This window comes from Trematomus bernacchii, unplaced genomic scaffold, assembly GCF_902827165.1.
Source record: "Trematomus bernacchii unplaced genomic scaffold, fTreBer1.1, whole genome shotgun sequence".
In the NCBI taxonomy this organism is placed as follows: Eukaryota; Metazoa; Chordata; class Actinopteri; order Perciformes; family Nototheniidae; genus Trematomus; species Trematomus bernacchii.
In genome coordinates this window covers 682,173-706,528 of record NW_022988043.1, presented here as the reverse complement: position 1 = coordinate 706,528, position 24,356 = coordinate 682,173, and the positions used below count along the sequence as shown (strand labels likewise).

Genomic DNA, 24,356 nt, shown 5'->3' with positions numbered 1-24,356 from the left:
ATTAATTACCAGATCAGTACCAGAAAATTATCATTCAGTAACTGAATACAGTACGGGGGGGAAACTGTACTTCCTGTTCTTTGTCCTCCATTTTCTGCCAGCGTGCCAACGAGGAGATGGGAGCTAAAATGAACACAGAGAAAACCACAACACGGGGTCTTGCTAGCTCTCTACCATTGTGCCGTACAGACTCCTTGTCCTCCCCTCTTCATCTTGTGCCTCCCCACAGAGAGCCATCATGTGTAGTCTGAGTCATTCTCGATTACAGTATGTATTTATAGACAGTAAAGTCAGGACCCAGGCCCTATGTGTGTGCATGCATCTGTAAAAGTGTGTACTGTGTGTGTGTGTGTGTGTGTGTGTGTGTGTGTGTGTGTGTGTGTGTGTGTGTGTGTGTGTGTGTGTTTCTACCTCAAACTGCCTAAAACCAAGGGCCCACAGTCCGGTGACTCACCCAGCAACTGGACGCTTCCACCAGGAGAGATGACGTCACCTGTCCTGAGATTTACTGCCCGCACTGCCCTCACTCTGATCCAGGTCAGAGAGGAAAAGTGCCACAGATTGTCTGTCATGTCGCAGCTTAAAGACACTGCTTCATTTCCCAATTTTCAGAGCACAGGTCAAAGTAAATATGTGGCATTGCACTTTGTGAAAATGAAGGTGGAGAGGCCAAAGTTGTTTTTAGAAGCCAGACAGTACAGTAATATTGTAAAATTGCGCATTACAGTTGTTATCGCGCTCTTTGTCTTATCCATCACCAACACTGTCATTCACTTGCTGTCTATGTGTGTGTCCAGGTTTATACAGGCATGGACAGTCTTTCATGCTAAAGTTTGGAAGAAGCAGACCAGTTCACATGCATACAATCACATATGCACACACATGCACAAACACAGGGCTCAGGCCTTCGTGTGGCTGATGTTTGAACATTTCAATTGAGAAGACTATAAGACCTGCAGCTGCCTGTCTCGTCTGGTTGAAAAGGGGGGGCTTTTTTGGGCGGGAAGGCGAGGAGGCGGTGAATCCCCGATGAGAGATGAGGCATATTGAAAACTATATTAAATTACCCTGATTAACAATTTAGCCACGATCAGGCTAGCCGTGGGGGTGCTCTATGGGGAGGCCCACAGACTATTCTTCCCCACAGCGCCAGGGTCGAAAGGTGCCCCAAGTTCACAGGCTCAGGCCCTTTGTTATGCTAACACCCTATCCCAAATCAGCTGCCTGCTTCATGGCCAGACACAAGCACTTCCCTGAGAACTTTCAGGGAGTCGTCATTCCACTTCATCTTAACCCCCCCTTTCTCTCAACACACACACATAGACAGTCTGTATTGCCAAATTCCATGTGCAATTCAACATTTGTTTCAAGTAGAAAATGGGTGGGAGTTGTGGGGTATTCTGTCTATGTCCTCAAACAATATTAAAGATGTCTTTATATCTAAAAAAAAAAATTATATTTCAGGCTAAAATACTCCAAGGGTAAAATATTACATTGTTTATTTTATTGTTATGTCAGATTTGTTTTTGTATTATGAAGTAAAGGGGAAACATCTAATTTCAATTTCTTTGCAAGTGCGGGTTCAATTTGAATAACAACAACTAGGTACTCCATTTTACAAAAAATGACTGAAAATAATATGTTTCCGTTTCTCTGTCTCTGGGGAGGGATGATCCATAAACATTAAAAGGCCAGTTGATAAGACATGTAGTAGAGGTCAAGAGTCTAATGCGGGTCAAACACCCTTGACCTAAGGTCAAAGTGTTTAGCGTGAACATGCCGTTGGTGCAGTCACATATGTGTAAAATCTTGACTCTATAATGATGACAGTGCATTTTCGGGGGAATTAAGAGTTTTTACAAACAGATGTAGATAGTGAGGCTTTTATTTTATTTTCTCAAAACATTTTTATCATATCAGAAAAGTCAAACATATCACAATATTTCACAATATTCATTAATCCAAAAATAATGTAGATACCGTGTTTGTTCAGAATTATTTGTATGTCCTTAGGACAATCAATTTATAACAAAAATGTATTTCAATGTAAGAGATAAATAACATATGATGTACACACATACATAACCTCTCTCACACACACTTTGTCACTGACAACAACATCAACAACAACAATGCATATATCGCATAAGAATTGAATAAATGTCTCAAAAAACATGCAATATAATTATATACCACTGTTTGGAAGGCACTGATTGCGTACAGCCATGGTCCTGAGCTGTAGGCGTGTATAACTGCCCTCGTCTCTCACTCACTACCGCTCAGCCAAAACCTCAACCATGGGAGGGAAGGAAAAAGATTCTCATCAATGCAAATTAGAGCCCAGAACCTGGAAAGCCCTGTTTAAGTCACCGGTTTTCCAAAAAGCCAAAATCAAAGGCTTTCACCTCCAAATGTTGTTGTCAAACACAACTACAGATGCTCCACATTACAAGATAGTCACATCCATGGATTAGTCTGCAGTCGCTGAAAAAAAACGTCTCCACACTCAGGCTGCCACAAGAGAAAATAAGGACGCTTCTAATTCTGCCAGCATAATTGCCTGATTATAATGAGCTACTCTCTCTCTCTCTCCCTCTCTCTCTAGCTCTGCCTTTATTTCTGTGTGTCTGTTTCTGTATGCACACACACACACACACACACACACACGCACACACAATGTAGCCTAATTCTGATATAAATCAGTCTTCAATTGAAAAGGGGAAAAAAATCTGCATTAATATTTCCCAGTGCTGCAATGGCGCTCTACAGTGTTTTCCTGAGACTTCAAGAGCCAACAGAGATTTAGAAAAGGAAATTAAATATACAGTTAAACAACACAAAATAGTAAAACAAGCCACCAAGCCTAACACTCAGACAAATAATTGATTTTGTGGTTTTCAGGCAGGTAAGTCTGAAGGTAACCGTGAGGTAATGTGAGGTAAAGCATACGCCACTTTGCTTTATGTTGCATTGTTATTACATTATGACTTTGAATGTGTGAGACGTATAGAAGATGAAGAAAGAAAACTGCAGTGTTCAAGATTAATCCAACCCCAAGGAACAACCACTGAACTCAAATGGGATTTTTTTTTAAATATACAAATTGCAAATCTTTAAATCGTATACTCAGTGTAGGAGTGAGTTTTTATATAAATAGCATCAAAGTGAAATCTATATTTTTAACTCTTTATTATTATACATCAACAAAGTCTTGTCGCTGAGAAATACTTTGAGTACGAAAAATCCTGAAACAATTAAGGAGAGGCCCAAAAACGTCAGTCTGAACCGATTAATCCCATGGTTCACAAAGAGAAACCCCCAGAAGATAATTATGATTTAATATCGAGATTTTATTACAGTCATATCAACTAGAGTCAATTTAATTGCATTTTTGTGACCATTTTATATTCAAATGAGAATAGAACGGCTTCATTAAAATTGTAGTGTAATAAATTCATTTTCTGTTCGATTTTATGCAACTTAAAAAAAAAGCAGCAATAAAATCATTGTTTATTATTGTTTTTCAATCCCATGTATGCATGTAGGCTGTATGACCACGTTAAGCATTAAGTCAAGTATATCAAGAAGAGACAAGATACACACCTGACATGCCAGATACTCAGAACAGCAAATGTTACTAAAAAACATGCGTCCAAAGTTTTAAAGCATAGTTGTTATTCTGTCTGCAATGTTTCCACTTAGCTATAGCATACGTTGCCTTGTTCCACCAGGATTTGTTCTTTCATCCCTCCAAAGCTGTCTAAGCCCGGACGCAGGCTAAATGAGCATGCCCACTCATGCTGTTGCTTAATTACAATCCCTGATGGAAAAAACGCCAAAGGAGATGCTTGAAAGCAGCGACACTTTAGGATAGAAACAGAACCTATTTCAAGCAAAAATAAATAAATGTATGTGTTCAAGTGTATATGAATGCCATTAATTGTAATAGGTCTAATTTTTTCCCAACCCCCACACGAAATACAAAGGCATTCTTCAAGTGCGTCAATTTCATTGCCAGAAATTAGAATGACGTATTGAACGGGGACCTAGGAAGGCTCTGTTACTGTGTTTGATGCAAAGGCACTGTGGTATCTGAAATGTCAACAGTTGTTTGGATTGACATTTATATACAGTATTTATTTAAATAGCTCTAGAGAATCCAGAAATAATTGAAAAAAAAAAGTAACTACTGTTGGTTACAGCCTACATTAAGTTCAACAACAGGCACAATTACACATCAACACCAAAGAGGAATGAAGCACTGTAAAATATAATTATTGTTTGACCAGTCGGATTAAGAATCATCTGTTGTTTAATGTATCAAAACCTTGACTTTGTCCAGCATTATACTATAAACACACAGTACAGTTTGAGGTAATATCATTAAGAAATTAAGATTTTTCATCCTTGATATTTAATCCTGACACCTTCAAAACCTGCACTAAATTGTTGAACAGAATTTTCCACAGTGAATTTCTATGGTAAGATATTGTGGTTAACCAAATGTGTGTTTCGAAAACCACATTACTCTATTTAAGCAAAAAGCTCACGGTTTCTTTAAAGGAACTCAACGCTACACATAAATTATTCAGTAGTATTTGCATTTGCATTGTAATTTGCATCCTTGTAGATTACACAGAATGAAGAAGGCGGCGCTGCACCAAAGAGAATTACATTCTGATCCATTTTCAGTCTTACTGGTGACGGGTTGACATGAATTTTTGTTCCACTTTCCTCCTCTGCTTCGAGGTATACTGCTGAGATCAGTGACAAACATTTCAAACTGTTGTTTGATTAATAAAAGAAGGAAACGATGTATAATGCTAACCAGCAGTCGCACACAAAAAGCGCTGCCATTAAAAATGAATCGTGACATTGAACAATGAGTCTATTTGATTGACTAGGCTGAGATTGTTACTGTAACATTCTCATCATCTTTATTTATATTGTAAGGCTTGTGAGTTGAAACTCAAAGAAACCAGTAGGCACGGAGGAGATGTCATATGGATTAAACATTAGGAAGAAGTGTGAAACTCTCACAGTAACTGAAGATTCTGGCTATTATGTTTCATCTAAAAATACCAAGCCTGACTGAAAAGAACAGACAACACTGGATAAGAAAAGAAAAAATATATACAAGCTCCAGAGAGAATAGAGTTCAAACAGCAGCAGTAATAGTGCTGAGTGTGATATGGAACGCAACGAGGAGAATGTACAGTATGAGACTCCCTTCAATTATAAATGAAAAGTAAATCAGTGTGAAATATATGGAATAACCCAGATACTGAAATAACACATTGCCAGTGTTCCTCTAGAGCCACTTTTGTAAGACGACATTCTGTTTCAGAATCAAACTGAATTTATGTCTGGATTTAAAAAAAAAATTCAATTAAAGTACATATATGTTCATGTGAATTAACTCATTGCTTTATATTCATTGCTGACATAATCATTAGTAAACAGTTATCTTTATAATGACACCTTCCAGGCCTCAGGGCAGAATTTGCATTTTTTAGAGAGGAAAATGTGCAAGAGAGTAGATTGAGACAGTGTGGTAACACACTCCTGCAGTGTGTGTGCGTGTGTTTGTGTGCCTACATACCACGAGGGGCTGGTACGATGCATCAAGGGGGTGGGGTAGGTATCCCTGCAATAAGAGAGGAGGGATTAGACAACGTATGCGCATGTGCAAATACAGCCTAGCCATATCACACCCACATGTTGATGTACATCATAGTCTGTGTCTACAGCTGCAAACACATAACTGCAAAAACATGTGTACTGTGTGTTTGAGAGTTCCACCTTTAATCTTAGCCATGCTGTAAATAGAACTCAAACGTTTAAAAAAAAAAGAAAATGTAGAAAATTGACATGTATGAAGAAGACATAAGGAAATAAATAAATACAATAGTACATTAATATAGTGCAAGAGAAATAAGATGAAAAATAATTGTAAATGACATACTGTACAGTACAATAAATACTGTATACTGTAAATATATATACAGGGCAAACTTGTGGCCCCACACAAAGTTGTATGATGAGTGTCGCGAGCGTCGACGGGCCTATTGGCTAAAACCCTGTATCTGGTGGTCTTGGCAGTGTAATGTGTGTAATGTTACTTAATAGTAAACTACTCTATATCAAGTATACTCAAAGTATGCATGAAAAAAGAAACATCTGAAAGTATGAGCAATGGCCTATGATACAATAAAGTAGCATATAAAAAGTAATATTGTGAAATGTTCCCTTTAAAAATATATAGAATGTATTTCATTCAATGTGTGAAATAGCTTTAAGTGATGCAGATATCACTATGCATAATTGTACTTAAAGGTCCCATGTCATGGCCATTTCTACTGATCATAATTCCATTGTTGAGGTCTACTAAAATAGATTTATATTGTGCAATTTTCCAAAATCACATTGGTTTCTCATACAGCATCTCTGTGTAGTATGTGTATTCACTCTCTGTCCTAAATGAGCCCAGTGGCCGTCTGCGAGACAGCGAAACCCAGCCCGAACACACACACACACCCGCAGCCTGGCTGGGAGTTTGTGTGTGTGCTCACACACCGACTCACAGCCTCGCCGCGTCCCGCCGTCTCAGGGAGGAGAAATCGGCGGAGCTGCAGCTGAGAAAAGATTGAGTGTGTGTGTGTGAGGAAGTCCACGGATTGGTCCAGTTGGACCAATCCACGGATTTAACGTAACGGCTCCGCGGACGTAACGTAACGGCTCCACGGATTGGTCCATTTGGACCAATGGGTCCATTTGGGTATGGGCACGTCACTGTACCCAGGAAGAAAAAGAGAAATCTCCAACGAGGCGTTCTGGGGCAGCATAGACAGGTATTTTCTGTGTAAAAGTTTTACTCGCTACAGGGTGTGCTTTGAGGGTTTGTGACTTTGCAGACCGTTTACATGCATAAAAACCTTCATAACATACAAGGGGACGGGTAATAACCGGAAAAGCATGACATGGGACCTTTAAAACTTTAGCAGAACCCCATATTGGTTCCACAATTTTATATGCAAATGCAAGTGGCCATATCTTGCGAAACACACTTTAAGATCAAGTATATAATAATAATTATGTAATTTCCAGACCACTGGAGAAAAACGTTGAAGTATGGCAAAAGGTGAACGCTCCATAAACTACAACTGCTAATTCTACTGAGTTTTCAGAGGGATTGCACATTTGGCTCCTAATCATCCCATGAATAAGTCACCGCTTATCAAAACAGAGTAACCTTGTGCATCATTAGGATTCCATATCAGATGTCAAGTGATTAAAACGTCGCACTAACTGCCAAGCACTGTTATCATTGATGTTAAAATACAACCACAAAAACCAACCTATGTGTTCCTTAACTTCCTTCTGTTGGATTTTTGAGACCACAGGCTTTAAAATACATGTGATGCATTTCAATCTTTCTGAAAGGCCTCTGGCGTGATACGCAGAATTGCTTCACAGTTAATAACTTTAAACATGTCAAAGTAGCCGCCCTAAAAAGTCACCTTGATTAAGTGAATAGACAGCCAACAGACCTAGATATTTTACTTATTGATGCATACAGCCGCAAAGTACAATGCATACTATCAATAATCCCATTCCGAGGTAAATCAATGAAGTCAAAAACCGGGAGACTGTGTTATTAGCCTATTCGTCGAGGTACTGCTTCGGGACTGCAGGCATCTGATGCCATGAATATATAAGTATACTGTCTGATGTTGTAGGTACTGATCATGGATGTAAGTACCAATTGAACTGATATGTCATGTGTGGTGGTGTCTCTTTGCTCTCTTCCGGTTGCGGAGGTCCTAAAGCATACTTATAGAGATCCTGTTTAATCCTAATCAAAATGATAATGTCCATGTACATTTTAAAACAAATTTCGAATTGTAAGACACAAAGCTTCGTTCAATATACTTTATAGCAATAGTTTTATTTTAATTTGTTGTGAATCGAATAATTAAATCCTCTTATTTTACTCTTTTTGCTCAGGCATATAGGAAGACACCGGCTTACCCAGAGTTCTAGCGTGACCTCTACTGCAGTTGAAAATACTTGGGAGAGGAGGTTGAATCCATTGATTTTGGACGATGTAACCCAAGTCTGCGAGGATACGGTGACAATTTGAATGAGAACCCCCTTCAGTTTGTGCATAACCATCGCAAGAAGGGCTTATGTGCTCCTCGCCACTTGATTTCCGACTCGGGGAGCTCAGTGTTGTCGGGGTAGAGTCAGTTTCAGCTGCACTGCATCAACATGGTGAGTGTAACAGCGAGCACCTGCACGCAACGGTTTCTCTTTATTGTCGCATTGCATTGATGGAGGCATTTTACTCACACCAGTTGTAATGCAGATTACTTACTATTTAGACTTTGCTGACTGATTGACGTTTTCATTCTATGTGTTCTTGTGATTGCAGTGTACTGTTAGCTTAGCTTGCTAACCAGAGCAAGTGCATGTAGCCGGCTAGTCAGTGTAGCGGTTTAGCTAGCATTAGCTCAAAGGGACCGTTGACTGCAATCCAGATGTTAATAGTTCATATCGGTGGCTGTTTCAGTTGTTTTTCACTCGCATACAATGTCTGGGTGTACTGGTGTTGGGTTGTGTTTCAGGGTACACATTGAAGACAAGTAATCGGTATAAATCATGCAACAAGCGGTTAGCATAACGTTGCCACTAAGCCGGTAGCAAGATACCTTTGGGAAAAGTTCACCTGCCTGACCTGCGCAGTTTGACCTCCGGATGTTTCGACCAGATCTGAGTCTCATTTGGTCTCTTTTATTTGTAATTTCATGAGATTTGGTCGAGTACTCCGATAGTTATTTCCAATTTTATTTCAAGGGTTTCTAAAAACCTGTCAGGAACATGTTTGCAGTGTAAACTTGTTTGTTCTTCCAAAAGTCAATGAAGGGAGATTTATAATGGCATCCATGATGGTGTGAATTTGTTCTAGCACCCAATAATCAAACAATTTCCCCCAAAACACATGTTGTATCTTCAATCTCAAACAGTTAGCAATACATATAACAATAACAGTAAGATGGGATGAGTTCACAATTCTTGGAGCTCCAAAACAACCCTCTTGTTTTTTTTGTTATTTGTATGACTATGTTGATGAGTACATTTCTAGTGTTCTTCATATCATATAATCAGAATGTCCACAATATGCTGGTCTGTTACAGCAGCTAGGACAGGACTCTATTCACAGCACAGGTAGTCATTCATTCTTGAAAGGAAGCTGGTAGAAAAACAAAGATAATCTGAGTATTTCAAGTTCATTTTAACACCACCAAGGTATACTGTATTACAAGAGGATGGGGTGAAAAAACTAATCACAGTATATCCTAGAAATAGGAAACATCCAGGATTTCCTCCAGTCTTACTTACTCCAGGATTAATATTAGGCCCATTCCGATATACATTATGTCCCATCTTTAACCAAAGCTGCAGTATGTCTATTGGAAAGTGTAACCTTAGATATCAAATACTTAATAGTTGAAAAGTTTACATATAAATACATCAAGATAAATGAAACTAGGGAAGCATAAGGGGTTTTGCTCCTTCAAAGTTAGTTTCATTGCCAAAATAGTAGTGAGGTGTTGGAGCTCTTATGGATGGTTGTTATCACTGCAGCTCCCTCGTCTTACCCCCTACAGATTTCATTTGGTTGTTGTGTGGAGGGGGTCAAGCGGTATGGGAAAGATAAGAGAGTCCATGCTGGCTCAATTCCCCCCAGGCCAGAGATCCTTGCAGGGTCCCCACAGAGAGTGGTCAGCATCCACCAAACTAAGGCAGTTTACTTTTGACCTATATATCATGACCATCCCTCACATGGAGAATGTCTTGCGTCAGAAAGGTTGGGTTTGGACACGCATCACATCTTAGCGAGTACAATTTAATGGCACCCACACTCCTCTCTGGGACTCCAAACGAGGTATTGACTTCAGACTTTGGAGCTTACCACATGCTGGGTGACTCTGGGGATCCCCATGACCAATCCAAAATATAGGTCTAGTGCAGAGTCCAGACTCAGCCCCTGTCCTGTTAGTTGTCATTTCCTTCCTCCCTCTAGTCTACACCAACAGCAGTCTGACATAGGGTTAACCATCATTTAGAAAGACATTTACTAGCATCATGCGCAGGGTTGTTCATTATAGTTTTTATTTCATTATTGTGTATACATTATGTTGCTAATCAGACATGTATAATCAAAGCAGATATGTGTATGAGGTTAATATGTCCAACTACATGCAGTGTAGCCTTAAAAACCCAATTAAAATTTTTATAATAGTACAAGATTAAGTTTAATGATATATTTAAGAAAATGGTTGCCCAGTGCAAAACTCTATTAAAGCATTAGATACTAAAACTAGAGAATGGTGATAATATACATCACTAAAAGTCACAGGTCACACATGACAGACTGACCCAGAAGACACCTTTTCAGAATCTGCATGTTAGCAGAGTCTGTTTGGATGATGTACTGAATCAATTTTCCATTCTATGATAAACGTATTTCTTTTTGGTGTAATTATTCTCGAATCCACAAAAGTGCAGCTTAGGCGAGAGGAAAATAGCATTCTGGCTGTATTGAGTAAAGTTGAGAAAGGGGAGGGAGTTTTGTTTACACTAATATTATTGATGTGTAAACAAACATCATGTTGAGTAAACAAAGAAATCTACAGGACGGTTTGCTTTATTTATGGTATGAGTTTGCAAGGGTAGTTTCACTGCCTAGGTGCTCAAAGAGATATACGATCATTGTGTTGGAAAGAACCCTTTTTATTGGGGATTAGTTAGGTAATTGGTTCTCTCACTGTTCAAGAGTGTGTGTGTGTAGGCACAGATATCAATGATTCCTACTGATTGCCCAAAAAGATAGGCCAACCCGCAGACCTTACCTGCAGTGAAAGGATAAAAGCGCTGCATGATGGGAATGATTCTGGCCTCTTAAGCCTAAGTGAATATTGATCTGAGTGTGCTGGGTTGATATTGAGCTCCTTATGTTGCTAAATCTTTGGGTTTCTACCAAAGGAGCACAGGCTGTTCATTCTCCTGGGCACATGGAGGCTGTCATTGTGACAGATGTTGGAGTCATTTTGTGAACATGGTATTTACCCCGCTAAATGTAGTCAAACTACGGTACTTTGTAATGGTGAGTAAACTATTAAATGCTTTTTTTAACTCAACATTGTGATATGTTTTGTAAAAGTAACCCTTACATTTTCTTGTGTTTAGGTACATATGACAACGTAATGTAGTTTTGCTTTTGAGTCAAAGTTAGGGGAGGGGGTGATATTAATCTCTTAACACCTATAATTAAAATTGAATTAACCATAACTATCACAATACTGTATATTTCTGGTACAAAAGAACTCTAATTTAAATAAATGTGCCTTTTTTTTTTTTTTTTAAACGTTCCTACTTATTTCAAATTTGCAATGGCCTGCTGCAACCTTAAACCTAATCATGTCAGCCAATACAAGGTCATCACTTCAACTGTTTCACTAATCATGTGAGAAGAGGTGTCTTTAGTTAGTGTTAGGAAGCCCCAGACACTTAAACATATCATGTTGCTCACCATGATGTCACATGAGAGTTGTGGTTAGGGACATCTGCTAGTCACTTGAAAATCATGTTAGGGCACTCAGGAACGGATGTTGGGATGATATGTAAGCATGTTGGTAGCCTCAAAGGTAGCCATGTTTTTTCTTTTTGGTTTGACAACTATTGGGGTCTTTAAAGTTAGGGTCTTTTTATACTACAAAACATATAGTGGCTTTCAGTAAAATAGGAAAGTAGTAATAAAAAGTGTTTTGGGGCATCTAACGGCCTTCTTCCTCTTCTTGATTTGTCTGAATAATAAGTGTGTATCTCCTGGTTCTACAGAGCGCACTCCCAATCTCTGTTCATATTGAAATGAAGGTCATTCTGGGTTTGAGCTTTGAATTCTTATCAAGGTTGTTGAGTCAAATCTTTCCACAACTTTCCCTTTTACAGTGTTTACAAAGAAAACATGCTGTGGTGTTTCATGTTCAAGGGTTCACCGTCTAGCTAAGGCTTTGCTTTTGGCCACATTATAAATCAAACACTTCATCTAGAGAAAATAGCCATGCCGTCTTGCCAAAAGCATACAAAACCTGGGGACCGTGAATATCCTTATCACATTTCATCGTAATCTAACACTACCTTTTCTTTACCTTTTTGTTTGTTTTTGGAACTTATGATAGTCAAGATATAGAAAGGGCCAGCGATCATGGTCAAGATTATTTTCTAATATCACATGCATTTACAGTTAGATTTTGTCGCTAGATGATAAGAGATGCTATGACTTCATCATCATTTTAAGATTGGTAATAACATTTTAAAAATCTTATTGCATTTGGAAAATACGGTGTAGCCTTTAAGTGTATATAAAGCTGTATTTCATATGTGTAGCTGCTTTATGTCATGCACAATTACTATTTAAATGTGATTGTAAACCCCCTTCCTATTTCCACAGGGTGTGATCGGTGTGCAGCTGGTGGTTACCATGGTAATGGCCAGTGTAATTCAGAAAATCATACCTCATTATTCCTTCGCAAGATGGCTACTCTGCAGTGGCAGGTAAGGCAGGATCCTGTACATGCTGTTTCAGTTTCTTTAAATGCTACAGTTTCATTTCTTGAATTGACCTCTAAGAAGTTTATTTCAGAGTCCTGAACAATGGGTGTGAAAATGTTTACTCGGACGGCAGCGTTCAGAACGGTTTATATAGAAGAAAAAAGGAGTCATCAAATGATACCGCGAAGACCAAAGGGTATCAAAATATTGGGAGGACCCGAGAGGATGGTGCATAAAAATAAAAGTGCCGGCCTCATTTCCTCTAATTAGTGCCACATGTTTTTTTCAGTAAACAACTTTTTGGAACACATTTAATAATTAATTATTTTTCACTTTTCAGGGCAATTTCGAAACATTTTCTGAAAACTTTTGTCCGAGGCCCCCCAGAATATTTAGTTATTAATTTTTCCATAATAAATAAATGTTCAAAGGGATGAACAAGCTGTGCTCCTTCTCTCCTCTTCTGCCACGCAGAGTGCTTCTTAAGATGCTCTGACAAGAAGGTTTCTAAACAAAGTCAAGGAAGGAGCCTGAAATGTCTTCAAATGGACGCTCTTAAATTAGCTCATATTTCAAGCTTAAGGACAGATAACCTTGCTGTGGTTAAGCCTCACTACATGCTTTTAAGATGCGTTTTGATGATATAAAGTGGAGTTCTGATAAAAGTCTGTTTTGTGTCTGTGTGTTCGGGAGTTAATCATAAAGCTTAGAGCTATTACACATTAAGGCTACGAGAGGGGACCTATTGTGCAAAATCCACTTTTTCATGTCTTTTATACATAAACGTCCCCTCTGTGTAAAGAGATTCTGAAAGTTTCAGGAAAAAAGATTTGCTTACTTTTTGTCCTGATCCATTTATATAAAAAGTAAAACCTGTCTGAAAATGAGCTGATCAGATTTTGGCCATAACGATTTTCTTGGCTTGTGTAACCATTAGCCAATCACCAACCAAGGTAACCCCCCCCCCCACCTTATCACCTGAATCTCCTCCTAGAGCACCAGTGTGTTCTTTTTAAACAAATGTCTCTCAGAGGGGCGTGGGGAGGGGCTCCTTATTTTCATCTAAAGTAACAGACAGAGAATCAGCACTTTTGAAACAGGGCTGAAACAGAGGGGTTTATGGGATGCTGCAATGATCTGTTTGGTATTTGGAGCCAAACACTTCAGAAACATGTTTTGTATATATCTGACAACTATAATATATTGATGAAAAACAGTATAATAGGGGACCTTTAAGTGCTTTCTCGAGCATCTTTCAATTATATTTTTGATATTATTGCTTTGATGTAAAGTAAATGTAAGTAATTGAACTCCACTCCAGTAAGCACACAAAGCATTATACATTTTTGTTAAAGTTTTAATTACTTACTATTTCCATGCCAAGCAACCATTATGGTAGATATGTTTAAATTGAATGTTTTGATAATTGCTTTGTATGCTTCAGTGTGTGTGTGTTTTATTCACAATATCTGCTTTGTTTTGTCCCCTTTTCTGTCTCTGTCCATGTCGGAGCCTGATTCCTCATCCCTCTGCTTCTCTTTGTTCACAGTCTGCGGTGGTATCAGCACCCTACGGAAGATGAGTTGAGGAGCTTAGCTGGGAAACAAAAAGGACAGAAGAAGAAAGACAGGTAGGTAGGGAGGGGGGGGGACGGGGGGGACGGAATGAAGAAGGGCTATTGTTTTGGGGCTGGGGAAATGCAGTGGCACAGAGGAGGTACGAAAGGCACCCCTTTCATCAGAGAGGCATGAAAAGATGAGATGCAGACATTTGAGATGGATGGAGACCACAGGCATGTCGGCAAACAGATGAAGCTGATGTGTTTATGTGGCTCGTTTAAGGCCTGTTTGAAGTAAGGAGACAGAAGTCTGTTTTTGTTGTTTTGTTCCTTTATGGCTCTTCATCGAGGCTCAGAGCAACCGGGCTTAGAAGTGGCCCTGTCTGGCGGATGTGAGGAAAGTTGGTTCTGTTTTTTGGAGCCATTACTATTAGGCTATTTTAGGGGCTGACACTTTAAAAAGGATTGCATCTTCTCTGAAATCAAAGTGTTCTAAACAGCATTATATCTTCAAAGTGGTCAGATGTCAAGCTTTGATTCTGGCAGATCATTTCCCATCAAGGCTACTTTGCAATTCAAAAAACAATATTATTCAATTTTTCGGGCTGCAGGTGGAAGTTGAACCATATGTTGAACACATAAATTAAGTGGTGTTTTCTTTGTACTATCCTTTTTTAAATATGAATTTTAAATTGAAGTCACAACTGAGAGTTAATCCTCACTGTTCCTCACCGTGTCCAGCTTCTAACTCGGGCACAGTCTTTTCTCTGGCCCTGTATGAGGTACAGCGAGGCTCTCTAACACCACATGCTCAGTAATCCCTTCAAGGAAAAGATGGGATAACTGTCCGTTTGCCAGCTCGTGCCATGCCGCTCGGTTCCCTTTGTTTAACGCCCGACTCCCTCAGTCAGGGGTGAAGCTGAGCCCCTTTTCTCCTGTCAGGTGCCTCACACATGAACTCTGTCCAGGGCATGTTTGGCCCTAGAGTCTTACTGTGGTATTGTCCTGTGAGTCGCGCACACAGGGTGAACAAACAAAGCCCAGAACTGAGGAGGCCACCAGACAGCTCTTAAAGCCTAAAGAACAGCTCTGCATTCGCCTGCTGTTAGATATCGAGCACAGCCTATGCTTTGCCCCCCTTTTGGTCATGGAATAGTCCAATAGTATTAGTAGCAACAGGAATAACTACAACTCTGCCAAATGTTAGCATTGTAAGCCAGCGTCGCATTGAGTGCAGACATGTGTGGTTACTACTTTTCATTGTATAATAGGAAACATGAATTTAATTGTTTCCTCACAGGGATACAAAAATAAAATGCTTTTTAAATTTGAATGTTCTTGTTTCTGTTATACTGACCCTATTCTCTGTTTTGCTGCTCTCTCCTTTCTGCTTTAGGAAGTTCAATGGTCACATTGACCATAAGCCAGTAACAGTTCCCAAGGACATCGATTTACAGCTGGAGACGAAATGCATCACAGAAGTCGACACGTTAGGTATAAATCTAAGAGGGCCAATGTCTCCACAGTTAAATATCAACTTTTAAATCACACACTCTTTTTAACTTTTGCACATACTGGCCTGTATATATTTTATTATTGAATATTATGATGAAAGGAAATTCTCTTTGCCCCCAGCGTTGCACTACTTCCCAGAGTTCCAGTGGCTGGTGGATTTCACAGTAGCGGCGACTGTGGTCTATCTGATAACAGAGCTGTACTACTGCGTGGCTCAGCCCTCGGGAGAGATGAACATCAGTGTGGTCTGGAGCCTGCTCGTGCTAGCTTTTGTCCTGTATCCTTACATCAGTCACTCTTAACATCTTTTTTATCTGACTGTTAAATCTCTCTCGTGATTTGGTTTTCAATGTTCTTTAAATTGGTAGCATATTTATATCATTATGTGGGTGGGGTTGGCAACATATGAGGTTTCAGTGGAAGTATTTTCTATAGTCTCTTTCGTGCTCTCACAAGTTCCTTATTTCCAATTCATCACCACATGCTATATATGTCATCGGTTAACATCTCTTTGTCTATCAGAGAGCAAATCATTCCTGCTTGATTGTTAGGATGCAGCACTGTTTGAGAGAGATCATAAAATGACCGCTCGAGCTCCTACTGGCTTGAGGGCCAGCACCTTTATCCTCCACAGCTACCTGTTATTTTGCTACACTGAATGACAGTTAAATGTTATGCATTAACCTCGCCACCAACCACAGGGATCAATCTTTCCAGTGCTCCTGGTCAGGCCCCGCTCTCTCAGTCAGATGGGTGTGTCATTTCCTGCCTACGTCGGAGATTGGAGGCCCAATTTTCACAGCCCAACAGACTGATATGCTTTGGGGGGGGGGAGGAGGAAAGACAGGGCAATAGATGGACTGGCACTATGAAGATGAAGATGACGGAATGTGTTGGCTCAGTATAAGTGTTAATGGGACACTTGATTTCAGTTTTCCTATTTCAGCCCTGATGATATGTTTAAGACACTTGCCGTCTCGACTGCCTTAACCTTCTCTGACAGCCCTGGAGCAGCCAGTCGGCAAGTATCTGCATCTAATGGCACCTTGCTTATCCCCCTAGTTTACTGGAATGTATCAATGTGACTTCATTCATCCTCACCTTTGCCCAATGTTGATAGGAAAACTCTGTGTTTTATTAATTGTAGCCCACCACATGATGGCTCAAAAACCTCTTTTCAACTCCATGCTGGCTTGAACTGAGTGTTTGTACAGCTGTCTTCACAGTGCTGAATACAAGGGGGGAAAAAGGGAGACTCCGCTGGTTTGAATACCATTCCTATAATGGACTAAAGGGAGTGAACAATTGGCATGCTGTCGCCTGAAATGTTGCACCTTCCATCTCCGAGGCAAACGGTTCTCTTTGGAAACATGCTCTGTCCTCAGCTGTCTGATCAAGGTTGACAGGGGCAGAGTGAAAATTATTACATCCTTGATCGCATGCATAGGTGCCAAAGTCCCTCACATTCTGTACCCACACTTGCTGGGTAGCAGGTTTTGTGTAGCATTAAGGGTTTCAGGGTCCAAAGGGTTCGGTAAGAATGCACAGTGTGAAGCTGAAACACATTTTTGGTGCTGAAAAGATGTGTGGTGCTGTGCTCTGAAGCTTTTGTATTGGTTGTTTGCTGCGACACATTTCCCTTGAACCTGCAAAAGGCATTGCAAATATATCAGCAAAGCAGTTTTGCTTTATGTGCTTGTGTGTGTCAGGAGATGTTTTTCCTTGACTCTGTACCCCTACAGTAAGACCCTTTTCTCTATAACGGCCCATTACTTCAAGCTGGAGGAAGGAGGCGAGCGCTCACTCTGCATTACTTTTGCTTTCTTCTTTTTTGTTAAAGCCATGGCCATTCTCATTGTCACTGAAAACTACCTGGAGTTTGGTCTTGAAACAGGTTAGTTCTCCTAACAATGCTTTTCTCGTTGCTAACAATGAATGTTATTGCTTTTGGCCCAAAGAGTAAGTCACTCTTTCACGTTTTCCTCATTTCTAGGTTTTGCAAACTTCTCCGACAGTGCTCTAGAGTTTCTGCAGCACCAGGGCTTGGAGTCCCAGTAAGTACAGCATCAGTATTCTCATAGTATCATTTTTGTTTTCTCTGCTTTCATGAATTCTTTATGACTCGTAAAACGACTGTAGTATCTCACTATGCGTTTTCTTTTTCACAGGGGTCCCATATCTAAACTCACCTTCAAGCTGATCCTGGCCCTGCTCTGCTCCCTGATTGGAGCATTCCTAACTTTCCCTGGTCTACGATTGGCCCAGATGCACCTCGATGCACTCAATCTGACCACAGGCAGATTTACACAGTAAGTCCACTACAGTCTCGGTCTTCCCTTCTGGGGTCAAACTCATGTATTTTTCATTGAATACACTTAAAGTCGTTTAATATAAATGGTGGAAAGTCTTTGACATATTTGTTGATGCAACTTTTAAGATCAGAACCTGGTCAGGAAACTTTGTAATGGGGCTTTATTTTTTTAAACCTTTGTCAGGTTCTTTAAGTTTTACATTATTTCTCTAGGATCAACCCTTCAATGTGTTGCAAAAATCTTTATTTCTCAAAATGTTCCGCGGCATTGAAGGTGAAAGCACAGAAGGTCGATTATTTTTCTCACATAAATGAATCGCTGTTCAATGGAATATATATGTTTCTGATGATAGTGTGCTGTAGGTTTTGTCTGTGGTTCTGGGCTTAATTAAAACACAATGTGCTCAAATTGGCCACACACATTGCTCAAGTACCCACCTGTCCTATCTTGGAGTACCAAGAAGCCAAACACAGTGCCGTTGTACTCGACTGAGTCAGATGAAGACTTCCTCAGTTGGGGCAGATTTCTATTTCAGAACTCCCTGGTTGGCGTGTCTATGATAGGGAGCACGTCACATCCAGATAATCCACTTTGGCATTGCAGACTTTCCAAAATGGCCTCCTCATCCATTTCCTACCTCATGAGCTTACACCTTCAGACGCTGTCACTAGAAGATTATCTCCAAGCCCTTCAAAATACGTGCCTTGGTTATCTTCCCACCTTCTTATGGAAAGCTGGACCATATTTTTCCTTATGTAAACTTCTAGATTAAAAAGTGGTTCATCAGAGGTCTCCCGGGACACTGGCTGTTAATGTGGAAGCGGTTGGATTTTTTGCATTATTAATATAACTCTGCATCTTCTCCTTCACCTCCCTGTTTCTCTAGGACTCTGCTTCATATCAACTTCTTGTCCCCTCTTATCATGGTCCTGCTGTGGGTGAGGCCCATTACCAAGGACTACCTAATAAACCCCTATCTGGAAAAGGGGAATTTGCCTTTGTAAGTAAAATTAGTTATTTGGTTAAAAATAAAACTGTTTAATGGATGATTAAATGATAGATGAACACAATACTGCAAGTGCTGTTGCCATTCTGACACATGTCTTGTTCACACTGCTTGTGTTTTTATTTACTGTAATTATCCTGCTCATGAATATGATATGTTCTCTGTGCTGTGACGAGACACATTCTTGCGTGTTTATATAAATAGCCATAGTTAGTGTGCTTAAAACCAAAAACATTTGCTTGGAAGAGAAAAACATTTTAGTTTTTTACTTTTTTTGAATGTCCAAATAACTGTTAATAACAAACATTTTATTTGCTATATTAATAGTTCTATCCAGTTGGACTCCCTTTATAGCTAGCTCGCTAATTAGCTTCCATTCAAACAGGAGGGGTAGGACAACATTGGCCAGCTGTGAATATAAATGTAATTGTGGCTCTTGTGCAGGAAACTGGATGTAAACAATGCAACAGCAGTCATGAAAATGAGATTTACAATGGTTCAATGAGATAAGAAATGTGTTCAGCTTGGAGGTGAAATGACAATTCACACATGTTCTACTTGGGTTTGATTAGAGTGTGAGCAAATGTAGTCATACCTCAGTGAAAGCTCTTTATTGTATCACTAACTGCTGTCATTTGTTACCTGCCTTTTTATTCTAAGATTACTTCTTTCATTAGTTGTAGGTTTGAATTCTGTCATGTGCCAACTTTTTTCTGCTGCCAACAGTGACTGTGATACCATCAAGGTCAAACACGATAAAGCCAGATTTCATGATACAATATCCTTCTGTTCCTTTTTTATCTCTCAATTTCACCCTCTTTTACCTTCTCTTTTGAGTTTTATATGAATCATTTGCTCTTACTATCTCTCATTGTCTCTGCGTATATCCAAATGATGGAGCAGATGCATGATGCGTTGAAAGCTGCCATCCCTTCATCATGTCTCCTCACGCTCCTGTCTTTCCATTATCACCAGGATGACGGAGGATACGTATGATACGTTACGGTTGTGGGCCATCATACTGATGTGTGTGCTCCGACTCGCTATGATGAGACATCATTTACAGGCCTACCTCAACCTGGCCCAGAAGGGTGTGGACCAGATGAAGAAGGAGGCGGGACGCATAAGTACCGTTGACCTGCAGAAGATGGTGAATAAGAGGATGGATTTATTTAGAAACACAAAGATAACTTTATCCCATTTAACACATGGCATACTTTGGATGGGGTTAAGAGGCAGAGCTGTGTTTAGACACACAGTGAGCGTTTAGATGGGGCCACCTTGCTGCTTTTGCAGGGTTGGAGAATAAAATAAGCCCTTTTACTTAGAGCAAATATAGACACATCCAGGGGCCTGTCTTTGTGAATTAAGGAACAAAGTCTAAAACTGTCCACAGGGCATGCATTATGCAGGAGGCATGCAGCCCACCTGTAGTGCACTTGAAAATAGGATACATTATCAGTGAGTGTGTGGTGGCCCAATGCATCAGCTCCTGCTATCATTGCTTTCAAAAGCCCCTTCCCAACATAAAGTACTGACTGTTTGGTCTAGTGAAGACAACCATATCCTATCTTATAACTCGTATTGTTGTTCGGTATGTGCACAAATACTATTATACATTAAAGTACGAATTAGATGATGTGGTGTGAATACTGTGTATCTGACATGGATTTAATTTCTAGACTTGGTAAAAGGGTCTCTGTAAATTAAAAATATCAACAGATACAACATATTTAAAACTGTTATTGTCCAGTAGGGCTGAACGATGTGGAGAAAATTAAATATTACAATATTTTTGACCAAATACTTCTGTTGAAATTGCGACTACTGTATATAGTGGACTGATTCCTCTGTTGTGTTGTATCCCATTCCTCACATAAGTTGTTTGAGGAGACATCTGAGTGTGTCATTATGTTCTGGTTAACAGTCTGTGTAAAACCACACGGTAATCTAATTCTAACTCTTCACTCTCACCCAGGTTGCTCGTGTTTTTTACTACTTGTGTGTAATCGCACTACAGTATGTGGCACCGCTGGTGATGCTGCTGCATACAACTTTGCTGCTAAAAACCTTAGGTGAGTAATGCTCAGTGATTTCTTTCCAATTAAAAAAATATCTCTTACCTTCCATCAATGGTATCTAATTTCATCCTTTGCCTTCCAGGTGGACACTCCTGGTGGATCTACCCTACAGAGGACCTGCCTTGCATCTATGAAATTAACTCTGACTCTGTGATGGGGGCGGCCCCTATAGCAGCCCCCCCACCAGCGGTAGAAACAGCAGCCCAGGGGTCTGTGGCCCAGCTGTCGGTGGCCCTGGGGGGCCTGCGGACTGTCTTCAGCCCCTTGCTTTTCCGTGGCCTCTTCTCCTTCTTCACTTGGTGGGTTGCTGCCTGCCTCTTCTCCACCTCCCTCTTTGGTCTCTTCTACCATCAGTATCTCATGGCGGGATAACCCTCACCCTGTGTCGGGCCCGATCAGAAAGGACTGAGTAGGAAAACAGAGGCCTAATGATGACTCGCACACACACACACACACACACACACACACACACACACACACACACACATATCCTCCCTTCCCTTCCTCTGACCAACTAAACCCTGACTGACCATATCATCAGAGCTCCTGGTTCAACTTCCAGTGCTTCCTCCACAGACGACTCTGTGAACTCTTGTCATTGTTTTTAATACACAACCGTTACCTTTTTATTTGGAGAGCAAGGTTTCTAAACCCCTGACAGACTAAATCGGGAGTTGGAAGAATCGTAATATGTGTCATTAGTGTATTGCCATAGTAATGAGAAATTGGTCCAGTTTGCTGTGTGACATTTTAATCATATGAGGTAAAGTAATATATCTCAGACGCTGATTACAATTAATTTAAAATGTGGTGTGGCATTTCTCCTTAAATCCACCAGTGTCAAGAGAGAGTTTAATTAATGATCTTTCTTCTTTTTTTTTCACAACTGATTTCATGTAATACTCTGCAAGACTGGGTCCATGCTGTTAGGTTTAAGTTTCATGCTTTGGTACGTATGTGCGGGGGCCTTGACAATGAGAGTCAGTCAACTATCTATATTCCAGTCTGTCATTACAGGCCATAATGGGGCTTATTTCCCTGGGTGATACAACGTGAAGAAGCTACATAGAGGTCACAAATAATGCCGGATCTGAAGACGTTTGTTTGTGACTTCATTTGAGCCTTAAAATCACATTTGGTTATTGTACGTTTTTGGGGGAAAACAATGTCTGACGTACTTGTGCCCCCTGTTTGTCCTTTTGATCAAAACTTTAAAATATGTGCGTTCAAACAAAATTGCCTGTTTTACTAAAATGTCTAAATTTGATTGCCACGGACCACGATAGTCTTAAAATGTCGCGTCAAGGACCAGTACGCCTCAGTTTGAAGGAGGAGGGGGGGGGCGGCTGTTCTCAGTGGACTACTGAAGAACTGCAGAGGAGGAAGAGGAGATGTAAAACTCATTGACTTGAAACTGATGTATTTAAGTGTTTAAACTGCGTCGTAACCTTCTTGGTTTTAACTGAGCCATTCTAGAGTTTATGAGAACAATTTTTTTTTTTAACAGCAGAGACGATTCAAAGGGAGGACAGCACTGAGGGCTCAGCCCAGGTTTGTGCTGGTTTCCATGTGTCTGTCTGCATGTATAGGATCTCTGCTGTAGGTCAGCTGTCATCTAAAAGGGCATTGTGATCAAGAGGAGATGATGTCAACTACTGTTGGTGAACTACCGCCTTTATGTTCTGCTTTCCATTTGACTTTTTACCCATCCTTTGCTTTTTTTTAACTCCTTTGAGAACAGTTGTTTTTATTCTTTTTCTAATGGATCAAAAGTTGTAAAAGTGCCAAGTGAGTCTGTTCCCCTGTCCGAATGGCTATGGATTTGGTGTCTGCTAGTGTTTAAACCTTTAACTGACTACAACTCTGCGGCCTTCTTTCTTCTGTAGTTCCATCTCAATAAAGAGGGGAATCACAAGCCCTGGTTTCCATCGAGACATAACAGCATTTACAGTGTCTTTGCCTACTGTAATTCTTTGGTGGGTAAATGTCTGCACTAAGAGTCAAAGGGCCTATGATTGTCCAGCCCTTCCAGGAATGTAGGGTACGTGGTGCCAGATGAATTACAGATCACACAATCTGGTGGTTTTCTGGCATTTAATGTGGTCATTATTATATCATAGAGCTGTAATTTATGAATTGCAGCTCTATGAGTTTTGTACAGAACATATTTTACAACCTCAAGCAGCACTATATCACATGTTTAGCTCCTGATGTCAAAAGTCTTAGAAATCGTTTTTTTGTTTGTTTTTTTTAAAGATGGGGATTATGCACATAATGAATGTATCCATCCTGCCTAATTTCTAGATTGTTTTTCATGAAAATAATTTGTATGGTGAGTTGATTTAACACCCCTGCACTTCCTGAAGTCTTTCCTCGTCTACTACCATCTTTTAAATCTACCTTTTTCAAGCTAAATCTAATTTATCCTAATGATTATTTTTGATTGATTTATCTTTGTTTTTGTATTTATTACACATGCTGAGGTCTGTAAACATTTCTAATTTTAACAGCGAACACATGATTTTGTTATTGGGGTGGTGGGGCATGATGGCTTAAATCAATTTTTGAAAAAACGTGTTTGACAAATCAGTTACAGATTAACCTTTTTTTAATTGTCTGGTCCGTTAAGAAGTAGCTGGGATACTTTCAGAATTCAGTGGCCTGATGAGGCGATGTTTCTTCTGTCTGTTACCACTGAAGTGTTTATAATTCATTGTTGAGTTCACAAAGTAATTTCACACATTGTTCTTTCATGTATTTATTTCTGTTTTAGATTTTCTCTTAAATAAATTATGTTCTTTACTTTGTCCTTTTTTTTTTTTTGTATCTTCATGCTCTGCTACTGGCTTCATATAGGGTCTTCGCAGTATCAACACAAGGAGGTGGGTTCATTTATAAAGCTGCAATCATTCTGGACTTCTAAGTCAAAGGAATTATCTAAAGTACTTTTGAATGATATGCTCCAAAGTGGGTCAGCTTACAGTCATAATGAGTTATTAAATGCTGCAAAGACAGTCTGCTAATGTTATACATCCATGTTCAACACATTATCAAAATGACAGCAAGGCAGTATTCCCATTATATTTGAATGATACTCTGGCCCATGCAAGAGAATGACTCGCAACTTCAGAAATAATCACCAAAGACTTTGTAAAATAGTTCATTGACTCAATTTGTCTCTCTTGTTAGATCTCTTGTCTTTCCTTCAAATCATGCCAAGAAAGCTTAAAGTCCTTGACTTGTGGTTAAAAACAGTAAGCTTATCA

The 24,356-nt window shown here is 39.8% G+C and overlaps 1 protein-coding gene across 1 annotated transcript; it reads left to right on the top strand.

Annotated features, from left to right (window-relative positions):
- Positions 1–8,060: 8,060 nt before the first annotated feature.
- On the top strand, positions 8,061–23,892 carry tmem161b (transmembrane protein 161B). The gene is made up of 12 exons (XM_034118270.1): positions 8,061–8,274; positions 12,518–12,621; positions 14,168–14,248; positions 15,573–15,670; positions 15,812–15,968; positions 17,434–17,585; positions 17,685–17,745; positions 17,860–18,000; positions 18,890–19,003; positions 19,985–20,159; positions 20,988–21,084; positions 21,173–23,892. The coding sequence occupies exons 1-12, from the start codon at positions 8,272–8,274 to the stop codon at positions 21,460–21,462; spliced, it is 1,473 nt and encodes a 490-aa protein (XP_033974161.1). The 5' UTR covers positions 8,061–8,271; the 3' UTR covers positions 21,463–23,892.
- Positions 23,893–24,356: the final 464 nt, after the last annotated feature.